The 20,459-nt window shown below is 68.5% G+C and overlaps 1 protein-coding gene across 1 annotated transcript; it reads left to right on the forward strand.

Annotated features, from left to right (window-relative positions):
* Positions 1-2,749: 2,749 nt before the first annotated feature.
* COL20A1 (collagen type XX alpha 1 chain) lies at positions 2,750-18,852 on the forward strand. Its single transcript, XM_053671201.1, has 34 exons — positions 2,750-2,825; positions 4,424-4,534; positions 5,034-5,177; positions 5,409-5,552; positions 6,506-6,664; positions 6,924-7,043; positions 7,577-7,741; positions 8,180-8,356; positions 8,617-8,762; positions 9,012-9,141; positions 9,733-9,878; positions 9,968-10,091; positions 10,185-10,324; positions 10,686-10,815; positions 11,225-11,367; positions 11,523-11,658; positions 11,983-12,128; positions 12,303-12,432; positions 12,694-12,729; positions 13,375-13,513; positions 13,720-13,862; positions 14,010-14,119; positions 14,345-14,503; positions 14,603-14,680; positions 15,029-15,115; positions 15,617-15,670; positions 16,533-16,586; positions 16,673-16,726; positions 16,885-16,938; positions 17,490-17,561; positions 18,101-18,136; positions 18,243-18,291; positions 18,499-18,645; positions 18,836-18,852. Exons 1-34 carry the CDS (start codon positions 2,750-2,752, stop codon positions 18,850-18,852), a joined length of 3,756 nt encoding a protein of 1,251 aa, XP_053527176.1.
* The last annotated feature ends 1,607 nt before the right edge of the window (positions 18,853-20,459 follow it).

Raw genomic sequence — 20,459 nt, forward strand, 5'->3', positions numbered from 1 at the left:
GCTCCCTGCCTTGTCGTTCTCTGTGAAGAAAACTGCCCCATCTTAGGAGACGGGTTCCAAGGGCAGCACCAGAGCACCCCCTGTGTCTGCCCCACCCTCCACGGGGGTCCACCCCACCCCCTCCCCAGCTGGGTCAGCACTGGGCCTTGCCTCTCCTTGAGCCTGCAGTGGTCCCAGGGCGCCCTGTACGGCTCAGCATGGGGGCTTCAGGGGTGGCCAGGCAGGAAGGTGGGTCCCTCCCACACTAGGCCGGTCACAGAGGGGCCTTTGTCTGCAGGGTGACCGGGTGGTAGCATAAGGAAGACAGGGTGGCCCGCCTGCCCCTTCGTGGTGGGGAGATGAGCTGAGCGAGAAACCCCAGACCCGGCTGCACGAGTCCTGGGCTGGGCCTGCTCTCTGGGGCGCGGGGGTGCGGGGGTCTGAGACCCCCGCCGGCGGAGCACTGGCGTCGTCGTGCAGGGCTGAGCGAGGCAGGGCCTTGGGGCCCACCCCAGGTCCCCCTCCAGTGTGACGTGGAACTCTGGGGTGCAGGCGGGACACAGGCCAGTGGGGGCCGGCCTCTGCCTCTTCTCCCAGAGCCCTACCCAAGGCACGGCCAGCAGACCCTGAGGTCAAGCCCTGCCCTGCTTAACTTTCCCCCCTGGGACTCCCCTGTGACCATCAGTGCCCACCCACTTTGCACAGGGCCACCTCCCTGCTCAGCCAGGCAGGCCTGCCTCGGGCCCCTGGGCCACTCCCAGGACCCCACACCCAAGCCAGGGGAGCAGGGGGCTTCTGCTCCCTCACCTCAGAGTTAGCCCCTGGGTCCACCTCCCTGTTGCAGGGGCTGGGCTGGGCCCTCGCATGACATTTGGGGGAGGACAACCGAGACACAGGCTGCCCTGCCCCTCCCAGCTGCGCCCTGGCAGGCATCTCAGGCCTCAGCCTGCTGGGTGCAGGGACTCAGGCAGGCCTACGGGCCACCCGTCCAGCTAAGACGCCAGCCTCACGCATGTGGAGGGGGCGCTGTGGGCTGTGAGTGAGCGCACACACGTGTCCCGAGTGCCCAGGAGCCTGCCCAGGTGCCCTCTACTGGTTGCTTCCCGGGACTGCAGAGCCCATGGATAGCCCACGCGGGTCCTGGGACTCCCCAGGGCCTGCAGGATGCCCTAGTTCTCAGGTGGGGTGGCTCCCGGCTCAGGAGCCGTCATGACAGCTGGGGGAAGAGCGGCTCCACAGGGGCCTCGGAGGACTGGGGCAAGGACTGGGGCAAAGCAGCTCAGTCTCTTGGCCCAGGCTTCCAACGTGTGGGCCGGGCTGGTGGGCCAGGGGAGTTTGGGGAGGGTGGGGAGCCCCCACAGGAGTTGAGGGAGGCCCGCCCCACCTGTCCAGCCCCCAGCGGACCTTGCTCAGCAAGCAGCCTGCAGCCCCCCCACGAAGCCCTCTGTCTGCAGAGGCAGGCCACCCACCCTCAGCTCCCTGGGCAGGACACCCCGGTGAGGCTCCGGTTCCCAGGGCTGGGCCTCAGGGCTGTCGGGGAGTAGCCGAGCTCCCGAGGCACGCAGACTGAGGGAGGTGGGAGCCTTGGGGCCTGTGCAAGGGGCTCGGGAGATCGGGAGCGTGGGCTGGGGTGCAGGCGCAGGTGTGGCCCTGGGCTCCAGGTGCTGCTCCGCCCCCCCCTCCCCCAACTGCCAAGGAACCGGTGCCTGTCATCCACGTCTTGGTGTCCAGGGCTGCTCTTTGGGGCCAGCCCTGCAGAGTCAGGGGTGGAGGTGCTGGGTCAGCGCTGTAGCCCCACCAAGAGGGGTCCCCGCCCTACCGTTACCCGGGGTCCTTCATGCAGGGACTGCTGTCCACTCTTAGAGGGATGTCCTGGGCAGCTGTCAGGAAGGGTGGAGAGCGGGGGTGGGAGGAGGCCGAGGGGTGGGCTGGGCAGTGACGTTGCGGGAAGAGGCCTCTATAAGCCCGGCCTCCCTGTGGCTGAGGCAGGCAGGCCCCCAGTGGGTGCGAGCAGGTTGGTGAGTGGCCTGTGGTCCTGGGGGCTGGGTGGATGAGGAGGCCCCGGGGCTGCAGCCTTGACCATTCAGAAAGGCGGGGGTGTCACTGAGGGCTCTGGGCCCCCGGGAGAGGTCCCACTGAGCCAGCCCTGGGTTCCACGCCCGAGGAGCCCAGGAGCTCGGCCGAGGGGTGGCATGCCCGTCCTGGCCGCCCCTCCCTGGGTGAGGCTGGGCTGAGGGTGGCCAGGGCCTGAGACCCTATGCTGGGTGTCCCTCTGTCCCATCAGCAGAGGCCCAGCAGTAGCCTGTCGGGCCCCCCAGGACCCCACCCTGCCTAGAGGTTCTGCTCAAGCTGGGCCCACCTGTCTCCTCCCCAGGCGGTGTGGCCCTGACAGCAGCCGTCCGGCCTGGTCTCGTGATGAGTGAGCAGCTGCAGCCACGGTCAGGTGCACGCTGGCCTGCAGACAGGGTCCTGAGAGTGGGACGCGGCCAGGCGGTGACTGAGCCGGCATCTCGGGGTGGCCGGCAGGGGGGCAGCCGGCCTCTCGCTTCCGGAGGCTCCTGCCGGGCCCTGACGAGGCAGCCGCGGTGCACAGGGGCGGTGGCTGTGAGGGAGCACTCAGGGTCTCCACAGCTACGTGTGGACGTCCAGAGTGGGCTCAGGCCCTGGCCCACAGGCCGTGGGTGGTGAGGCTCTGGCATGGTGGTCAGGAGGGGACAGACAGACAGACAACAGAAGGCTGAGTGGCCTCTCATCCCGCAGGCTGAGCACCATGGGTGTCCATGTGTGTCCCCATCTGGGGGTCTGGCTGTGGCTGGGTGTCGCCCTGGGCCTCAGCCGGGGACAAGGTAAGGACACAGGGTGGGGACTTGCTGGGGACAGAGCCCTCGCCTGCCCCGGACCGCACTGTGGCTGTCCCCAGTACAATTTGTGCCCAATCCGTACGCAGGGCGGGACAGCCGGAGGGCTGGTGTGGGCCCCTCCGCCAAAGCCTAGGCCTCAGGGGGCTGCTTGACCTTCAGCCTTGCAACCTTTCACCTTGCCTTGGGGATGCTTCTGCTAAAAAAAACCAGCTATTGGCCCACCGCTTTTCATTGTCATATGAATGTTTCATTTTCAATTTTGCCACAGACGTTTTTCCCACATCAAACTTTCAAACACCGTAAGCCTACAGTAAGAGTGACCCCACCCACCCCGAACCCAGGGTGTTGGCTCTTGGCTTCTGGCACCTTCCCAGCTCCTTTAAGGCACACGACGGGGTCAGGTCACATTCCCACCACCTTCACCCCCGGGTCCCCACGAGGTCGAACGCGGTGTCTGCTGAGTGTGCCACAGCCAGGCTGGCGGGAGCCGACCTGCACACCTGTTTGCCTCACGTCGCCCTCTGTCTGGTGGTGCGCCAGGCGGTGGCGGCGGTTTGGGGGTCCCTCCAATCCTCGTGGCTCTGATGGGACACACCACGGGTCACTCAGGTGCAGCCAAGTGACCGATGACAAGATGAGCTCAGGACTAGTGAAGCCAGGCAGCCCCGCCCGAGGAGGCCTGCGCGTGGGGCTCCTCAGCGTCTGCCCCTCAGCGTGGGGACCACGAAAGGCAGCATGGGGTCCCCAGAGGCACAGCAACACACAGAGGGCCCTTCATGAGCCACAGCTGGCCCCCGGCTCACAAATGGCTTTTCAAAGCCCCCACCCCAGGCCAGACATTCCTGTCCTCCCGCCCCTCGCTCCCTGGGAGCCGCTGGGCCGCCCGGAGCTGGGCGCCTCCGCCCTGCTCTGAAGCCGGCATTGTGTCTGCCTGGGCGCCCCCAGCCCGCTGTGGGGGGACCAGAAGAAACCCATCTCTGTCTCCATTTTCCAAAAATAGCCACCCCACCATGGGGCTCCCGGAAGCCTCCCTGGGAGGTCAGGCCCCGCCCTGGAGGTCAGGCCACTGCTGTGTCCATCCTCCAGGGTAGCCACCCCTGGGAGACCCCTACTCCTATGGAGCACCCTCACATCCTGGGGTCCCCACCCCCAGCTGCTGTGACCTTGACAGCTGGGGGTCAGCCACAGCCACACAGCTGCTCTGCCCACTGCCCTCCCTTCACACTGGGGCCTTGAAGCCAGAGGCTCCAGCTGCCTGGTGGGCTCAGCACCTGCGGCTGCTGGCAGGGTAGTCGTCACACCAGGAAGCTGGCCTGGGCCTCCCTCATCCACGGCCAGGGACACCCCTCGGAGAACCAGTGGGGGCAGCCCTGGCACCTCGGACCCATTGGAGGACCCGGTCCCCCTCCAGCCCTGGGTGGGGCCTCAACTTCTCCAGGTGCCTGCCCGTGGGGCCAGGGCCCGTCCGACCCCCCAGTGGGGCCAAGGCCTCCTCACACTGTTCACAGCAGGCACCCGGCCCCCCACAGCTGCTGGTGTGGTCACTGGCAGCGAGTCCTGACCACCCTGTCCTGTCCCCTCAGCAAGCGGCCGCCTGTGGCTGGCGGTGCTGCCTGAAGACCGGCTGCAGATGAAGTGGGCGGAGTCGGAGAGGCCTGGCCTCGGCTACCTGGTGCAAGTGAAGCCCATGGCAGGTACGGGCCTGCGCCTCCCTGTCGCTGTGAGGGTGGCGGCATGCGCGCCCTCACTGCACCTCGTTCTGCGTCTCTGCATCCTCGAGTCTGCGGGAGTCCGCCACACCTGCTCTGGGGGTGGGGGTGGGGCACGGAGCCAGGGAACACGTGTGCCACGGGGGCTGGTGCCCAGCAACGCGAAGGCTCCAGTCTCCGCCCCTGCGCAGAGCCCCTTTGGGTTCTGCGTGCCGGCGGTGGGCGCGGAGGGACAACCGGGACAGGAGGGAGGCCCGGGGGTCCTGCAAGGCCCCGCCATGCAGGCCTGCCCCCGAGCTCCGCAGCCGTGACCAGGGCACGAGTTTTCAAAACCCTAAAGAAAGCTCACAGGCACGAGTGTGTGGTCACAGGAAGGGCAGAGAATGGCACGGGGCCAGGAGGACGCACCACCTGACGCACACACGCACCTGTGCACGCACACCCGCCCCCGTGGCCTCAACAGCTCTCCCTGCCCCCGCTCCAGGGGACTCGGAGCAGGAGGTGATGCTGACCACCAAGACCCCCAAGGCCACGGTGGGGGGTCTGAGCCCCTCCAAGGGGTACACCCTGCAGATCTTCGGGCTCACGGGTTCTGGGCGTGTCCTGCTGGCTCGGAGGGCGTTTGTGAGTAAGTCTGCTGCCCTCCGCAGCTCCCGGTTTGGGGTGGGCCGGGTGGCTGGAGCTGAGCCTTGCAGCCCCTCCAGATGGGGTTCTCCCCAGGCCTGAGTTTGCGTTCTGCCCCCAAGTAGCCTCAGTTATCACCCCTGACACCCCTGCCCATTTCCTAGGCGCCCCCAGGCCTCTGGAGGCTCTGCTCCTCCTTTGTGGGGTCCTGGCAGCCCCTTGTGTTTGCCTGCAGTCGAGGACTTGAAAAGTCACCCTGTGGGTGGGAGCAGCTGGAGGCCCCTGGGGGCAGCTGCGGAGCTTTCGCCCACCCTCGTGGGGAGCCCGGACCTTGAGCCCCAAGTCACTGCAGCTCCAAGCCAAGGCCCTCCCACTCTTGGTGGGTCAAGGGGCAGGGGTAAGTGGCCAGGGTGGGAAGGTGTGGTAATCAAGTTTGTCACACGTCTGTTCGTGTTGCCAGAAACGTTTCCTTCCTAACTGACCTGTAGCTTCCACTGTAGCTTCAACAGGAGCTTGTGGCCACTCTCTGGGACCCACTTGGACCCACAGGGTGTCGCTGGTGGGAGGTGACACAGCTAGGGCCCCCCCAGGAGGGCCCTGGTTGAGGGGAAGGCCCCTGCCTTGCCCAGAGAGGCACGGTGGCTCTGGGGCATCTGCAGGAGGGAGAGAGACCCAGCAGCACGTCCTGGGTGCCAGCTTTGAGGTCTTGCGGGGCAGCTGTGCGTGGCTTTGTGCACAAGGCCCGGCAGGCAGGGTCATGCCTCCCTCACTAGGTGGGGGTCCCACGACACCCACCTTCTCAGGAGCCTCCAGTCTGGCCCTGACTCTGGGCGAAACTCAGGGGGCTGGGGGTGCCCACAAGGTTTTGTCTCCAAAGAGCTCCCGGTGCTCAGGCCGGCATGAACAGAGCTGTCCATGGTGCTGACCGACCACCATAGTCCCTACCGCTGGGCAGCCTCTGCCCCTGGGCCTGGGTGTCGGTGGGCTGCGGGCAGGGGTGGGGTGACGGCCTCAAGTAGCAGCCTTCACTAGGTGATTGTGCCTGGTGGCCAGCTGGCCATGCCCCTGAGGGCAGAGGGGCAGGGCACCTGGGGTCCACGTGGGGTGTTCTGAGTCTGGGGAGCCCCCAGCACCTCTGGGGTCCGGGTCCTCCAGGCTTCAGCCCAGGCCTCACTTGGAGGCCAAGTGCTGCGGCCCCTCCCCCCACACCCTCCGGAGAAAAGGCGATCCTGCTGGGGGCGCGGCGGGGCCGGGGCCGGGGCGGGAGCCGCTTAGGACCCTGCAGCGGCACTGGGCCTTGCCCACAACGCACCCCGCTCCCTGCCTGCCCAGCCGGCCCCCGGTTCCGCTGCACACCCCCCACCCCCGTGGACATGATCTTCCTGGTGGACGGGTCCTGGAGTGTCGGCCACAGCCACTTCCAGCAGGTCAAAGACTTCCTGGCCAGCGTCATTGAACCCTTTGAAATTGGGCCGGATAAAGTTCAAGTTGGTGGGTCCTGGCCCCATGTCCTGTGGCCCCTCCGCCGTGGTCCTCACAGTTTCGCCCCAGCTCCCAGGGGCCAGAGCAGAGCTTTCTGCTGCCCGGTGTGGCCTGCAGCTGGCAGGCTGGGCTCCCGGGGGACCCCCGTGGGACCAGGGTGCCTGCCCACTCCTGGGAGGACGTGCTGGCAGGTCCTCTGTGGAGAGTGGGGACCTTGAAAGCATGGGCTCTCTCCTTGGGGACCCCATGCCCAGCACCCCCTTGCCAGGCTTGACCCAATACAGTGGAGACCCCCAGACGGAGTGGGACCTGAACACCTTCGGCACCAAGGAGGAGGTGCTGGCCGCGGTCCGCAGCCTGCACTACAAAGGCGGGAACACGTTCACAGGTCTGCCCCCAGCCCCGCCCTTCTCACTGCCCTGGGAGCCAGCCTCCCTTCCCAGGCTCTTCCCGGACTTGCAAACTTGAACATAAACCAGGCCCAGGGCTGGGTGCAGCCAACCCCACGCCCATCTTTGTGAACTACGAACCACATGATTTTGCTTTGGGAGAGTGTGGATTCTGTCCGGCAGCAAGTGAGCAGTCTCTCCAATAGACAGAAGCTCTGCAGAGGCCGCCAGTGGGCGTGGGCGTGGCCTTGCTGGAAGCAGGCCCCGCCCCCCAGGGGTGTCTCCTTAGCAGTCTGCTCCGTGTTCCCCACACCGTGCCCCCCAACCCCACAGCCGCTCCACGGCAGTCTGTGGGCAGGGGGCCTCTGTGGGCAGGGAGCAGGTGTCACTGCCCTGTGGACACCTCGGCCTGGAGGGCCCGGGATGGCCGGCCATGGTGGGAAGAGCGTAGGGCCTAAGGCTGGAGGGTCAGCCCACCGGGAGGGTGCTGGGTCAGGGTGAGGACCCGTACCGTGTCCCCACTGCTCCCAAGGCCTGGCCCTGACCCACGTGCTGGAGCAGAACCTGCGGCCTGAAGCCGGGCCCCGTCTGGAGGCGGCCACGGTGGTGGTCCTAGTGACAGACGGCAAGTCCCAGGACGACACCCATGCTGCTGGTCGCGTCCTCAAGGGCCTGGACATCGACATCTTCGCTGTGGGTGAGCCACTCGGCCTCCCTGCCGCACCACTGTGGGCTCCCGCCACGCCGGCCTCCTCCCGGGCTGGGGTCTGGTGGCCTCTCCGAGCCTCAGCCCAGAGTCTGCAATGAGGGAAGGCCCGTCCCGGCTCCTGGAGCTGGTGATGATGCCCCAGCCGGAACATGGGCCCCCGAGGGCACTTGGAGGGCGGCCGTAGAGCCGGTGCAGGTGGTGGGGAGCTGGCCGTGAGCTGCATCCTCTGTGAACTCCTCCCCACCACGCCTGGCCTCTGCACAAGCCCATACCCTGTGGCCCCTCCCGGGGCCCTGGGGCCTGGGGTGCACGGCTGGGATGGCCCCCACCACTGGGTGATTGGGGCTGGCCCCAGGGTCCAGCTGTAAGAAATGGCGGCAGCGGCAGCAACAGGGCCCTGCCTCACGCTCTGCGCCCCGTGGGCAGGCGTGAAGAACGCCGACGAGGCGGAGCTGAGGCTGCTGGCCTCCCAGCCGCTGGACGTCACGGTCCACAACGTGCAGGGTTTCCCGCAGCTCCGCACACTGGCCGGCCTGCTCAGCCGCCTCATCTGCCAGAAGGTCCAGGGCAGGAGCCCACGTAAGAGCCCAGGTGCGCAGGCGGGTAGGGGTTGAGGGCGTAGCCCCCCACGCTCGCTGCCCGGCCGCTTTGGACAAAAGGACAGGCTCCTCTTGGTCTCTGCAAGGGCCTCCTAAGACCCCTGCTGCCCGCTTCCGCGGCTCCTTGGGCGTCTGCAGCCCCCACCTGTGCTGCCTCAAGTGGCCGCCAGGGGGAGAGGAGCCTCTCACACCCGCTGCGGGGTGGGGCGGGGGGAGGGGGGCCTTGACCCTGGGCCTTTCCTCCCTCAGCCAAGCCAGCGGCAGCCGGAGACCCCCTCTCCACTCCCACCAGCCTGGTCCTGACCCAGGTGACCTCCTCCAGTGTCCACCTGTCCTGGACTCCAGCCCCACAGCCACCGCTCAAGTACCTGGTGGTGTGGCGACCTTCCAGGGGCGGTGCCCCGGGGGAGGTAAGCGGCCCCCTGCTGCCCCGGGCGAAGTCCCACAGGAGAAGTCACAGCGGGGGAGGGACACGGGGTGTGGCCCCGATCAGGCCCGAGTCATCAGGTGCACTTGGGCCCATGAGCAGGGTGCAGCCGGTGTGGGCACCCACGCCGCCCGCGAGTGCTTGGTTTCTGGGGAGCAGGGCGTGGGGGGGTGCGGGGGACACTTAGGAAGCCAGAGCGGACCCTAGCCCGCCCCATCCGGCTCTGTTCCAGGTGGTGGTGGCCGGGCCCAGCTCATCCGCAGAGCTGCACAACCTGACCGCTAGCACAGAGTACCTGTTGTCCGTGCACGCCGTCTCCGAGGCGGGGGTCGGCGAGGGCCTGCGGGGCCTGGTGACCACAGGTGAGGGCTTCGGCAGTCACGGGTCCAGTCTTCCCCGGGGCGGGGGCACTGCCCCCACGTCCTGTGTGATCAAGGCGAGTCGGTGATCTGCTCACTCTGACCCTTGGCGTCCTGCTCTGGGTACCAGTGACGTCATGCGTGTCCCCGCCCACCTGGACTGGGACTCGTTGCTGTTACTTCTTCCGGGTTTCTGGGACCCCCACCGCCACTGGGCCGCAGCCCCGGGCAGCCCTGAGCCCCATCACATGGCGGTGAGACAGCCTACGACTGATCGTGTGAGGCGCACAGGCCACTGGCTCTGAGCATGCCTGCAAGGCTGTGCACCCGCCACCACCGTCACGGTCAGCACAGAAGCCCTGAAGCTCTCCCTTGGGGTCCAGAAGCTCTCCCTGGACCCCAAGCCCACGGCAGCCCCCTGGGGACCACGGCCCGCCCACCCTAAGCAGAAGCCCACGAGGTGGCCATGTGTCCCCAGAACCGTGGGCTGGAGGCTTGGCCCACGGTGAGATCTGGGGACACTTAGAGTTTGCTGCGGAGCGCTGTGTCCCGGGCCTGTGGTGTGACCTCTGCCTGCGGTGTCCCCTCTTCCAGGGCCTCTGCCTCCACCCCAGGCGCTCGCCCTGGCCTCAGTGACACCCAGGACCATACGCCTCACCTGGCAGCCCTCGGCAGGAGCCACCCAGTACCTGGTGCGGTGCGCGTCGGCCACCCCCAAGGGCGAGGAGGAGGCCAGAGAGGTGGGCGGTGGAGGATGGCGGAGGTGGCTAGGGCGACGCCGAAGGGTGGGGCGAGACGGGGAGGGGCCACGTGAGCGCCGCCCACACAGGTGCAGGTCGGGCAGCCGCAGGTGCTGCTGGGAGGCCTGGAGCCCGGCAGGGAGTACGACGTCCAGGTGCGCAGCCTGCAGGGGGCGCAGGCCAGCGAGGCCCGGGGCATCCGCGTCAGGACCCGTGAGTGCCCGTTGTCCTCACCGTCGCCCACACATCCCCTGTACACCGGGGGGGGGGGCGTGGCGAGTCCCTGAGGCTTTGCTGTGTCCACAGCGCCCTTGGCTGCCCCCAGACACCTGAGCTTCTCCGATGTGACACATGACTCGGCCCGCGTGTCCTGGGAGGGCCCCCTGAGGCCTGTGCGCCTGTTTAGGGTCAGCTTCGTGTCCACCGAGGGCAGCCACTCAGGGCAGGTGAGAGCCAGCTGCTTTCCTGTGGGGTTCCCTGGGGGCCTGGCACACCCAGCTGCCCTGCCCCGCATTCACAACCTGGTATAGGGGGCGCACAGGGCCATCCCCCCCCAGGTCCCCAGTCTGGCCAGCCTGGGGGTTGGGGGACGTGTGTGAGGTGCGGAATTCTAAAATGACCATGAGCGACATACCCGATGAGGTTGGGGACGTGGGATGCTTTGGGGGTGAAAATGCAGCTATCCGCTGTCTGGGGGGTAGGCAGGGCCCCAGAGTAGGAGACCCCACCCCTTCCCCCACTCTGGAGGTCGAGGGCCGTCCTGGGCAGCAGCTCCAGGCCCAGACCATGTCCGCACCCGCCTTGCAGACAGAGGCCCCTGGGAACGCCACTTCAGTCACCCTGGGGCCTCTCTCCTCCTCCACCACCTACACCGTCCGAGTCGCCTGCCTCTTCCCTGGGGGCAGCTCCTCCACGATGACCGGACACCTGACCACGAGTGAGTGGGCCGTGGTGGGGAGTGTCCCAGCCGGGCTGTGACCCTCTGCTCCATGGGTGCTTCGGACCAGCACACACACTGCAGTGTCTGCTCTGTGCGGCCCTGAGCCGGCTGGGACGGGCACCCGTATGGGGCTGATGCCGGGGTGCAGGGCGTGGCAAGGGTTCCCCGGGTGTGGAACGGAGTTGCGGGCTGGGCCACCTCCAGAGGCAGCCTGGGCTCGGTCTGTAGCCTAGTCCAGGGGAGAGGGGAGTGTGGGGACAGCCACCATGTGGAGACGGGTCCCCTCTGCTCCCCAGGGTGAGCCCTGCCCCCCAAAATTCCTTACCAGGCACCCAAGAGCCCTTCGATGAATCACGGAGGGGGTCATCCCGGCCTGCCGCCTCAGTCTCTCTGTCTTGTCTTCCAGGGAAAGTCCCCAGCCCGAGCCGGCTGTCTGTGACCCAGCTGCCTGGGGATAAGGTCCGGCTGACGTGGGCGGCGGCAGCCACGTCCGGGGTGCTTGTCTACCAGATCAAGTGGATGCCTCTGGGAGATGGGAAGGCCCATGAGGTGTGGGGAGCAGACCCCTCCCTACACCCGGCCTCCGGGGGGCTCACACCTCAGGGCGTCACCTCAGGGACCTGCCCGACTGGCCCTTGGCCTGCAAGCCGGGCCCCCGGGTGAGGCCACCACCCGCAGGACAGACTCGGTCCTCTTCCCCACAGGTGTCCGTCCCGGGGAACCGGGGTGAGGCCATCCTGCCCGGCCTGGGGAGGCGCTCAGAGCACGAGATCACCGTCCTGGCCTACTACCGGGATGGGGCCCGCAGCGACCCCGTGTCCCTGCACTATGCCCCCCGTAGGTGGCCCTTGGCTTCGTGGGGCAGTGACAGCAGGGACCCCGGATGCCCCACTGCATGAGCCCAGACTGCCGACTGGTTCCTGCCCCTCCGGCCTGGTTGCTGGGGTCTCGGGGCAAGTGTTCCTGGGGCAGCCAGGGGCCGAAGTCACCTGGCATGACGCCTGCTCACTGGGTCCCCGGGCTGGCCAAGCTGTGGGCCCTGTCTGTCCTGAGACTGCAGGGCAGAGGGGTGTGGTGGGCCCCGTGGGGATGGGAGGGAGGGTCTTGGGTTGAGGAGGGGGGCGGGGCGGGGCTTGCGGCAGTCCCTGCTGAACCCCACCCCCTCAGTCAGCCGGAGCCCGCCCTCCAACCTGGCCCTGGTTCCTGAGTCACCAAACAGCCTTCGGGTCAGCTGGACGCCCCCGACCGGCCACGTCCTGCACTACCGGCTCACCTGTGCACTGGCCTCGGGCTCCGGGCCCGAGACATCGGTGGGTCTCGGAGCCGGGATCCATTGCCCCTTGTGGACCCTGGGGTCCTGGTGGCAGGGGCGGGGGGGAAATGTGTCTGTTGAGCTTAACTGGCAGGGACACGGACAGAAAGGTGCCGAGAGGCTGGACGAGCCGAGGTGCTTGGGCAGGTGGCTCAGGTGACCGGGCCCCCAGGTCTCCGTTCCAGGATCCAGGAGCCACGTGACGCTCCCTGACCTCCGGGCAGCCACGAAGTACAGGGTCCTGGTCTCCGCAGTGTACGAGACAGGGGACAGTGCGGCTGTGGCTGCCATGGGCTGGACGGGTGAGTGGGGACGGACCCCATCAGCCCTGGCCCGGCCATTCGGGGCACGTCTGGGTGGCTGGTACCCTCTCTGTGGGTGTCCAGGGGCTGGAATTTCAACCCCTGAGACGGCAGGACCCGTTCCCTGTCCCTCCCCATCCCTGAGTCATGGGGACCACAGGCCTGGGGACCCCGGAGAGGACAGGATTGCAGGACAGCACCTGTCTCCAGACCACAGGGCAGGGCCCCCACTGACCCCGACTCCCTGTCGCCCCTCAGCAGCCTGCCCGGCCCTCCACCCGAACGGCACCCTTGCAGGTGGGTCCTCCCAGCGACCTGCCGTCCCTTCCTGCCCCCACCTGCTTCTCCTCCTCTGGGGTCTCTGGGGAGTTGGGCCAGGCTGCTGGAGGGCAACCAGGCAGGCTCACCCCTCGCAGGAAGCCCCTCCAGGGTGGCCGGTCCTCTATCCCCCACTCACATCCCCTGTCACTGAGGCTTGTCCAAGGTTGTGTCTGTGATGGGCACAGCGGTGGCAACACGGGGGCCCTGGGTCCTGCCCAGCCCCGTCAGCCCTGCCGACTGGGTTCTGGGTGGGCAGAGGGGTCCCTGGAGCCACTCGGTGAACCCAAGACCCTCCCCACAGAGGGCCGACGGGGGAGGTGTGTCTGCCAGGCGCGGGAGGGCCACCTGTCCTGTCCTGCCAGGTCTCCCTGGGGCGTCCCAGGAGCAGGCGACGAGGCTGCTGAGGCCGAACGCAGTGGGGCCTGGTCAGGGCAGAGGGGAAGGGGCCGCTTGGGACCTGGACAGACCCCGAGCTCCCGGACCCCGCCGCCCAAGGGCCCCACCTGTGTCTGTGTCCCTGCTCCGCCCGCACGACGCCGAGCCCCGTCCCTCCCTCCGTCTCCTGCCTGGCCCACCCTCACGCCCACCCTTCCGTCCCGGGCCCTCCCCACCGGGCCCCAGGCTTTGACCTGATGGCGGCCTTCGGGCTGGTGGAGAAGGAGTACGCGTCCCTCCGGGGCATCGCCATGGAGCCCTCGGCGCTGGGCCCTGCCAGGACCTTCACGCTGCTCAGGGACGCTCAGCTGACCCGCCGGGCCAGGTGAGGGGCTGCGGCCCATGGGGGGGGCCTTACGGGGGGGGGGCCCGGGCACCTCTGGTTGATTCCACAACAGCCTGGGAGGGAGCTCACGCCCTGAGAACCCGTGTTACACATGGGGAAACCGAGGCAGGAGAGCTCATGGTCCCGTGGACCCCACTCTGCGGTCCCCTGGGCCCGAACCCTGAGGAGCAGCCGTGCCCCCACAGCGACGTCCACCCGGCCCCCCTCCCCCCGGAGCACACGGTCGCCTTCCTCCTTCGCCTGCTTCCCGAGACACCACGGGAGGCCTTCGCACTGTGGCAGATGACGGCCGAGGACTTCCAGCCTGTCCTGGGGGTCCTGCTGGACGGTCAGTCGGGTGGGCAGGTGGCAGGCCCAGGGGCCCTGGCGCCTCAGTGGCTACGGGTCCTGAGCAACCCTCAGGCCGGGCCGGGGGCCACGCCCGTCCACCCTGGACTGGCGGGGGTCCAGTGCGCCCCTTGCTCTGCTCCCGCAGCCGGCAGGAAGTCCCTGACCTACTTCTGCCACGACCCCAGCGCGGCCTTGCAGGAGGTGACCTTTGACCTGCCCGAAGTGAAGAGGATCTTCTTTGGGAGCTTCCACAAGGTCCTGGGAGGTTCTGGAAGGACTGAAGCCTGCGACTCTCCTGCCTGAGGGCCTCAGCTGCCCCCAGGCTCTGGAGCAGAACTGCCCCTACAAGTCCTGGGAGGGGCCTGCGTGGGCCCATCTGGTCCACTTCACGGAGGGGAGCCAGGCCCAGCGAGGGGTGAGGGCCCCGAGCCTTGTTCTGCAGCCCGGCCACGGCCATGGGAACCCCTGTCCCGCCTCCAGGTGCACGTGGCCGTGGGACACTCCAAGGTGCGGCTCTACGTGGACTGCAGGAAGGTGGCGGAGAGGCCCATCGGGCCGGCGGGCAGCCCTCCCGTCTCCGGCTTCGTCACGCTGGGGAGGCTGGCCAAGGCCTGGGGGCCCCGAGGTGGCTCATCCGTGGTGAGCTTGGCTTGGTCTTGCCTGGCCAGCCGGGGTTGGGGGCCGGCGGACCGCCCAGTGGAGCCATAGCTGCCGACCGCCTGCCACCTGAATTTGCAGCTCCAGCTCCAGATGCTGCGGCTCGTGTGCAGTGACACCTGGGCAGAGGAGGACAGGTGCTGCGAGCTCCCAGCGCTGGTAGGTGGGCGGGGCCCTCCATGGTGCTGGGGGACACCCAGGTGGGCTTCCTGAAGGAGGTAGCCTCTGGGGAGCATCTCGGAGGTCCTGGGGACAGGGCCAGCTGGAGGTGACGGGGATGGACCCGGCCACAGGGTACCCACAGCCAAGCCTACGGGGCCGTGACTCGTTCCTGGGACTCCCTCCTGCACCCACGCTGGGCTCGGCCAGGCCGGGGGCCTTCCTGGCAGGGAGAGAGGAGTCCCGCTCAGGGCTCGCGCTCCCTGCGCCTCCCAGGCGTGGGTGTGAGGCCTCCCTGAGGTTAGAGCCCAGGGAGGGTCCACTTACCGACGGCCTCCTTTCTCCCAGAAGGACGGGGCGGCCTGCCCTGCCTCCCCTTCTGCCTGCGCCTGTTCCTCAGAGATCTCTGGGCCCCCAGGACCCCAGGGGCCTCCGGTGAGCCCCCCAGCCCCTCCCCGGCCACGTCTCCCAGCCACAGGCGGAGGAGGGAGGCCCCTTCCCTCGGCCCTGGGTGGGAGTCTGGCACCAGCAGCCACCCGTGTGGGGCACACGTCCTGTGTCCCCTGGCTGTCTTGTCCACCCTGGCCCCCTCTTCTGAGCCAGTCCCCCTCCTCTGGTGAGGGACCCAGCATGTCCCACCTGTCCTGGCTGAGGAGGGGGCCCAGGACCACCCTCCCTGCGGCTCAGTGGTGCCCCTCATCGTGGGGCAGGTCAGGGCGCTCTGCTACCTCCAGGGAGGCTCCAGGGCCGACAGCAGGGGGACCGAGGGTCCGGGAGCCTGGCCCTGGGCCGCCTGCTCCCAAGTGTGCAGGGCAGCCAAGGGCTGTGGAAGAAGGAGGGTGCCCTGGTCTTCTCCACCCGACGGTGGCGGGGACTGGAGTTTGTGCCTTGCTCCCCACGGGCCACACTGGGCTCAGCCCTGCTGTGTCCCCGCAGGGCCTCCCTGGCAGGGATGGAGCCCCAGGACAGCAGGGCGTCCCGGGGCCCAGGGTAAGTCGTGGGGCTTCTGGGGGGCCTGGGCGCTGCCTTCCCAGGAAGGGCCCCCAGCACATCCACAGGGGTACCCGACCGTGGGCGGAGGGCCCTCCCCAAGAGGGACCAGCTGCCCACCGCGCACCCGCGACCCTGTCATTGACTGGTCCTGGCCCGGCGACACCGGCAGATGTGCCCTGGCCGCTTGTTCTTGTGCCTGCCAAGAGGCGGTGGCACCTCAGGAAGTCCCTGGGACTCTTGTTGGATGCGTGTCCTTGGGTCCCTCCCTCAGAGGCTGTGCACTGGTGGGGCTGAGCTGGTGGCCTGTGGTCCTGGGTTTAGGTGTTCACGTTCACAGTGCCGAGAGAGTCGGGGTTTTTCTCTGGAGCACTGCCAACCCACAAAGACCACGGGAGGGCGTCTCCCCTGTGGCCTCTGGTCCTTGGAGGCCTGGTGTCCAGGTTCCCTCGCTCCCCAGCTCTGGGCCTGGAGCCGTGGACTGGGGTGGAGGTCCCAGCTGCAGGGGGTGGCAGCGGGACCCTTCTCAGGGGCAGCCGTGGGGTTGGGCCGCTCTGTGGACCGGGGTCTGGATGCCACCAGCTGGCCAGAGGCCTGGGGCTGCTGCCGGGGGCACCACTGAGGGAGGGGCTGCCAAAGTGGCCTTGGGCCTGCTCAGTCCCTCCCCCGCCTGTGTCTCCAGGGAGAACCCGGGCCACCTGGACAGACTGGACCTGAGGGTCCTGGCGGTCAGCAGGGGTCACCAGGGACCCAGGGCCGAACTGTCCAGGGACCCGTGGTAGGTGCCGCTTCCCTGCTCCTCCTCCCTGCTGTCCACCCCCCCGCACCCCCCCCTCCACTGCTCAGTCTGTCTCCCCTCCAGGGTCCACCCGGAGTCAAAGGAGAGAAAGGGGACCATGGACCCCCCGGCCTGCAGGTAGCGGCAGGAGGGGCTTGGGGAGAGCGGCTCCTTCCCGGGTGGGACTTGGCCCCAGCCTGGCCAGCGCCTCTGTTCTCTTTCAGGGCTACCCCGGCCACCAGGGCGCCCCCGGGAAGGTTGGCCTCCAGGGTCCGAAGGTGGGAGAGAAGCCAGCGGGGAGAGTCTGGGGAGGGTGGGGGGCGGCCATGACTGTGGCTGGGCTCAACGGCTCTCACACAAGGCACAGGCGCGGACCCCCATGTGGGCCGCCGTGGGAGGGGCGTGCGGGGGTCTGAGTCCCCTTCTTTGCCCTCAGGGAATGAGAGGCCTGGAGGGCACCGCTGGTCTGCCAGGACCCCCGGGACCCAGGGTAGGCACTGCTTCCCAGAGAGCCCCCAACCCTGCCCACCCCCACTCCCCAAGGTCTTTTGGGGCTGAACGAAGCAAGGTCACCCACCAGGTGGCCTGGGAGGCCCCACTCCCCTGGGCGGGCACCTTCCTGGGTCCCAAGGCCCTGCAGCGGCCGGGCCCTGGCGGGTGGCTTTGCCCTGCCTCCAGGCAGCTCCATGTGCAGCCCCAGTCACACCTGCGCCCCAACTCCACACAGTGAGGTTCTGGGGTTCTTTGGCTACTGGCGGGCGGGCTGGGGGGCGCCTCTGTCACTGAGAAGCACCTTCCCTCCCAGCCTGGCCCTTCCTGGGGTCTGTGCTGAGCTCAGTGCCTGAGCGGGACGCCAGGGAGGGCGGGAGGCAGAGCCGCCCCCTGAGGGGGTGCGGGGCACAGCCGGCAGGAAGGACGGACCAGGGACCTGGTCTGGGCCCAGGGTGGTGGGGACCTGAAGGACCAGGCAGGGCTGGGGGCGGGGGACAGACTCACCAGAGGCTGCAGTCCAGCTGGACCCCGGCCTGTGTGTCTCCCCAGGGATTCCAGGGCACGGCGGGGGCCCGGGGGGCCGGCGGGGAGCGAGGACCCCCAGGGGCGGTGGGACCCACGGTAAGTTCTCTCCCCACCTGACAGCCCCTCGGCCGGTGGTGGGAGGGGACACACATGTGCTGTGTCCCCTCCCCAGGGAGGCTGGTGGCCAGCACGTTTGTAGGGAGGCCTGTGGGTGCGGGGGTGCGGTTCAGGGTCGTCTGCAGCAGGGAGAGTGAGGCTGCCCCTGCCAGGCTGGGAACAGACAGGTGGGGACAGGGGCCTTGGGGAGGGACCGGGCTCCCGCAGGGTCCTGGGAGCCTGGCGGCTGAGGGTGGGTGAGGCCGGGGCAGGGGTGTCCAGGCCTGGCTGGCTCAGGGAAGGGAAGGGTCTGGCCTCCTTGGGGTGGTCCAGTGGCAAGGGCCGTTCCCATCTGAGATGCGGGTCCTGGGGGCCCCGTGGCTCTGACCCTCTGAGGATCAGAGACCGTGCCCACCTGTGGGCAGGCGGACAGACGGCAGGCTGCAGGGTGGCCAGGGCTGCCTGAGTCGGGAGTGAGGGGAGCAGCCAGTGGGGGACCCCCCATGGGCTCACTTCTGTCGCCTCTTCCTCTGGCCCAGGGGCTGCCAGGGCCCAAGGGGGAGCGAGGAGAGAAGGTAAGTGTGTGTGCGGGGGGTCATGGCACTTCCTGGGGGCAGGGGACGGCGCTGGCCCCACCCCACGGGCTGCCCGGTCAGGGCTCCGCCCCGTCTCTCCTCGCAGGGCGAGCCCCAGTCCTTGGCCACCATCTACCAGCTCGTGAGCCAGGCCTGCGAGGCCGCCATCCAGAGTGAGTGGCCCAGCCTCCTGGAGAGGACTCCACGCCGTCACTGTCCCCACAGGCCCAGGCTGGGCACAAGTCCCCCCCAATCCCAGCAAACACAGCCTTGCCTGGCCATTCTCCTTACCACACACCACGGAGTCCGGGAGGCGAGGGGTCTTCCCCGCCCGCCCCCGCTGACTCACGAACCCCCTCCAGCGCACATGCTGAAGTTCGACTCCTTCCTCCACGAGAGCAGCCGGCCCCCACTGCCCGTCTCGGAGGCCTCGGGGCCCCTGATCGCACGCAGTGTGGCCCATCTCCCTGGAGGAGGGAGACACGCTGGACCCCGAGTCGAGGACACAGGTACTGGCCCCTTGGAGAGGCATCTCGGGGGACGATGCCCCTGCACTGTCGAGGGGCTGATTTCTGTGTGGCCGGGTGGGGAGACCAGACCCCTCAGAGGTTGGCCCTGCAGAACTGGAGGCTGCCTGGCCCCCTGCACCCCCACCAGCCTTCTGTCCCCTCCTCCCACCTCCTCACCTTTGATGCACAGGAAACCCGGTCCAGTGACCTTGTCCTGTGTCCATTTCTCTGACTGGGGTGCAGGGCAAATGGAGGGGCTGATGGAGGGGGCCCAGCAAGGAGGGGGGGAGGCGGGGGGGCGGGGGAGGTACGGCACTGTGGGCGGGGGAGGGGCGGGCAGGGCGGGGCCTACCTGTGGGAACCCCCAGCTCACAGCCAGGTGCAGCACCTGGGATCGGCTAAGCTGCAGGCGCTGTCATGGGGACCTCACCCTGCGCCACCCCCACCCGGCCTGCCTCACCCTAAACCTCAGCCACGGGTCCCCCAGTCGGTGCCCGTTGGGGGCTGAGGGAACCCTCCTGAGCTTTCGGCCTCAGTCCGAGGGGCCGGGGCTTCTCCCCTGGGTCCCAATACAGCCCTTCCTTCAGGGGAGCCTGGAGCCCTCGCTCAGACAGGCAGCCTGTGGCCACAGGACAGTGGGGTCCCGGGGCCCCCACGAGGAGCAGGTGAGCCCAGCATGGGGGCAGCAGGCAGTGGGGGTCCCAGGGGAACCCAGCGGGGGCCGAGGGTGCAGGGAGCCTGCCGAGGAGGAGCCCAGGGAGGACCCCGGGCTGGGCAGACGTGGGTCAGGGCACGGGACGGCTTCCCACTCCGCTTGCTCTGCCCGTGGTCGGCCGCTCCGGGTAGTGGGGGCTGGATGGGCGGACCAGGTGTCAGCTGTCCACCACGTCCCCAGTCCTGCCCATCTTCTCTCTGGCCAGGACAGTCCCCCTGCTGCCTCCAGTGACCGGCACCCCCCACCACCCCTGAGTGCCAGACACCACGTTGGTTGGTCCGTGCAGGAAGGTCCTCGGGAGTCTGGGGAGCCTCGGAGGCGGCAGGGCCAGGCGGAGGGCAGGCTGGGACCCCCAGTACTGTTCCCATGGTCACACGGTCACATAAACCTGAGTTCAGCAAGGGCGGCGGCTGCTCATTATGGGAGGGCCAAGGGGGTCCCTGTCGAGTCGTGGAGACCCCCCCACCTCAGAGAGGAGCCACCCGAGGACCCCCCAACCCCACAGCCTCCTCGTTGCCTTGGGGCCTTGCCCCCTTCCCTCAAGGCCACTGAAGCCCCAGCTCTGGCCCCCAGAGCTCGGCGCCCCCGCAGGCCAGGGGTCCTCAGCCTGAGCCACAGGTTGAGTCACCCAGGTAGGGTGGGCTTTGAGAACAGTGCCCAGCCCGCACTCCGAGGCTGGAGTCTGGGTATCTCAGCAGCCCCCTAGCACCCTGCCCCTGGCCATCCTGGCAACTTCGCCCGCTGGGGGCCTCTCCAGCTGATTCATCCATTCAATGCAGAGCAGTTTCCTAAACACCGGGAAGAACTGGGGGAGGCAGGTGGGAAGCCAGCAAGGGGCTCCATGGGGACCTGGGAAGCAGGGGCAGGAATGAGGGAGGGAGGGAAGGTGGGAGGAAGCTCTGCAGGGGCAGGGCCTCGAGAGGCTGGACACGGCTGGGCAGGCCCCAGGCCCCCGGGCACAGGAAGGCTGAGGACGGCTGGGAGAGGGCTCAGCGCTGGGCCTTGGACAGCGAGGCAGGAGGGTCTGGGTTCTGTCCTGAGAGCTGCCAGAAGCCCCGGGGGCTGTGACCACCTGAAGACCCTGGGGAGACAGGCGATG

This window comes from Artibeus jamaicensis, unplaced genomic scaffold (assembly GCF_021234435.1).
Source record: "Artibeus jamaicensis isolate MK-2021 breed Jamaican fruit bat unplaced genomic scaffold, CSHL_Jam_final contig_685, whole genome shotgun sequence".
Lineage (NCBI taxonomy): Eukaryota > Metazoa > Chordata > Mammalia > Chiroptera > Phyllostomidae > Artibeus > Artibeus jamaicensis.

What these genes read in the sequence shown, in the direction of transcription:
- COL20A1 (XM_053671201.1), top strand. Translation starts at nt 2,750, where the DNA reads ATGGGTGTCCATGTGTGTCCCCATCTGGGGGTCTGGCTGTGGCTGGGT. An exon ending in AGGCGGGAACACGTTCACAG is followed by an intron (nt 7,044 to 7,576) that starts GTCTGCCCCCAG and finishes ACTGCTCCCAAG; the next exon opens with GCCTGGCCCTGACCCACGTG. An exon ending in TTGGCCTCCAGGGTCCGAAG is followed by an intron (nt 16,727 to 16,884) that starts GTGGGAGAGAAG and finishes CTTTGCCCTCAG; the next exon opens with GGAATGAGAGGCCTGGAGGG.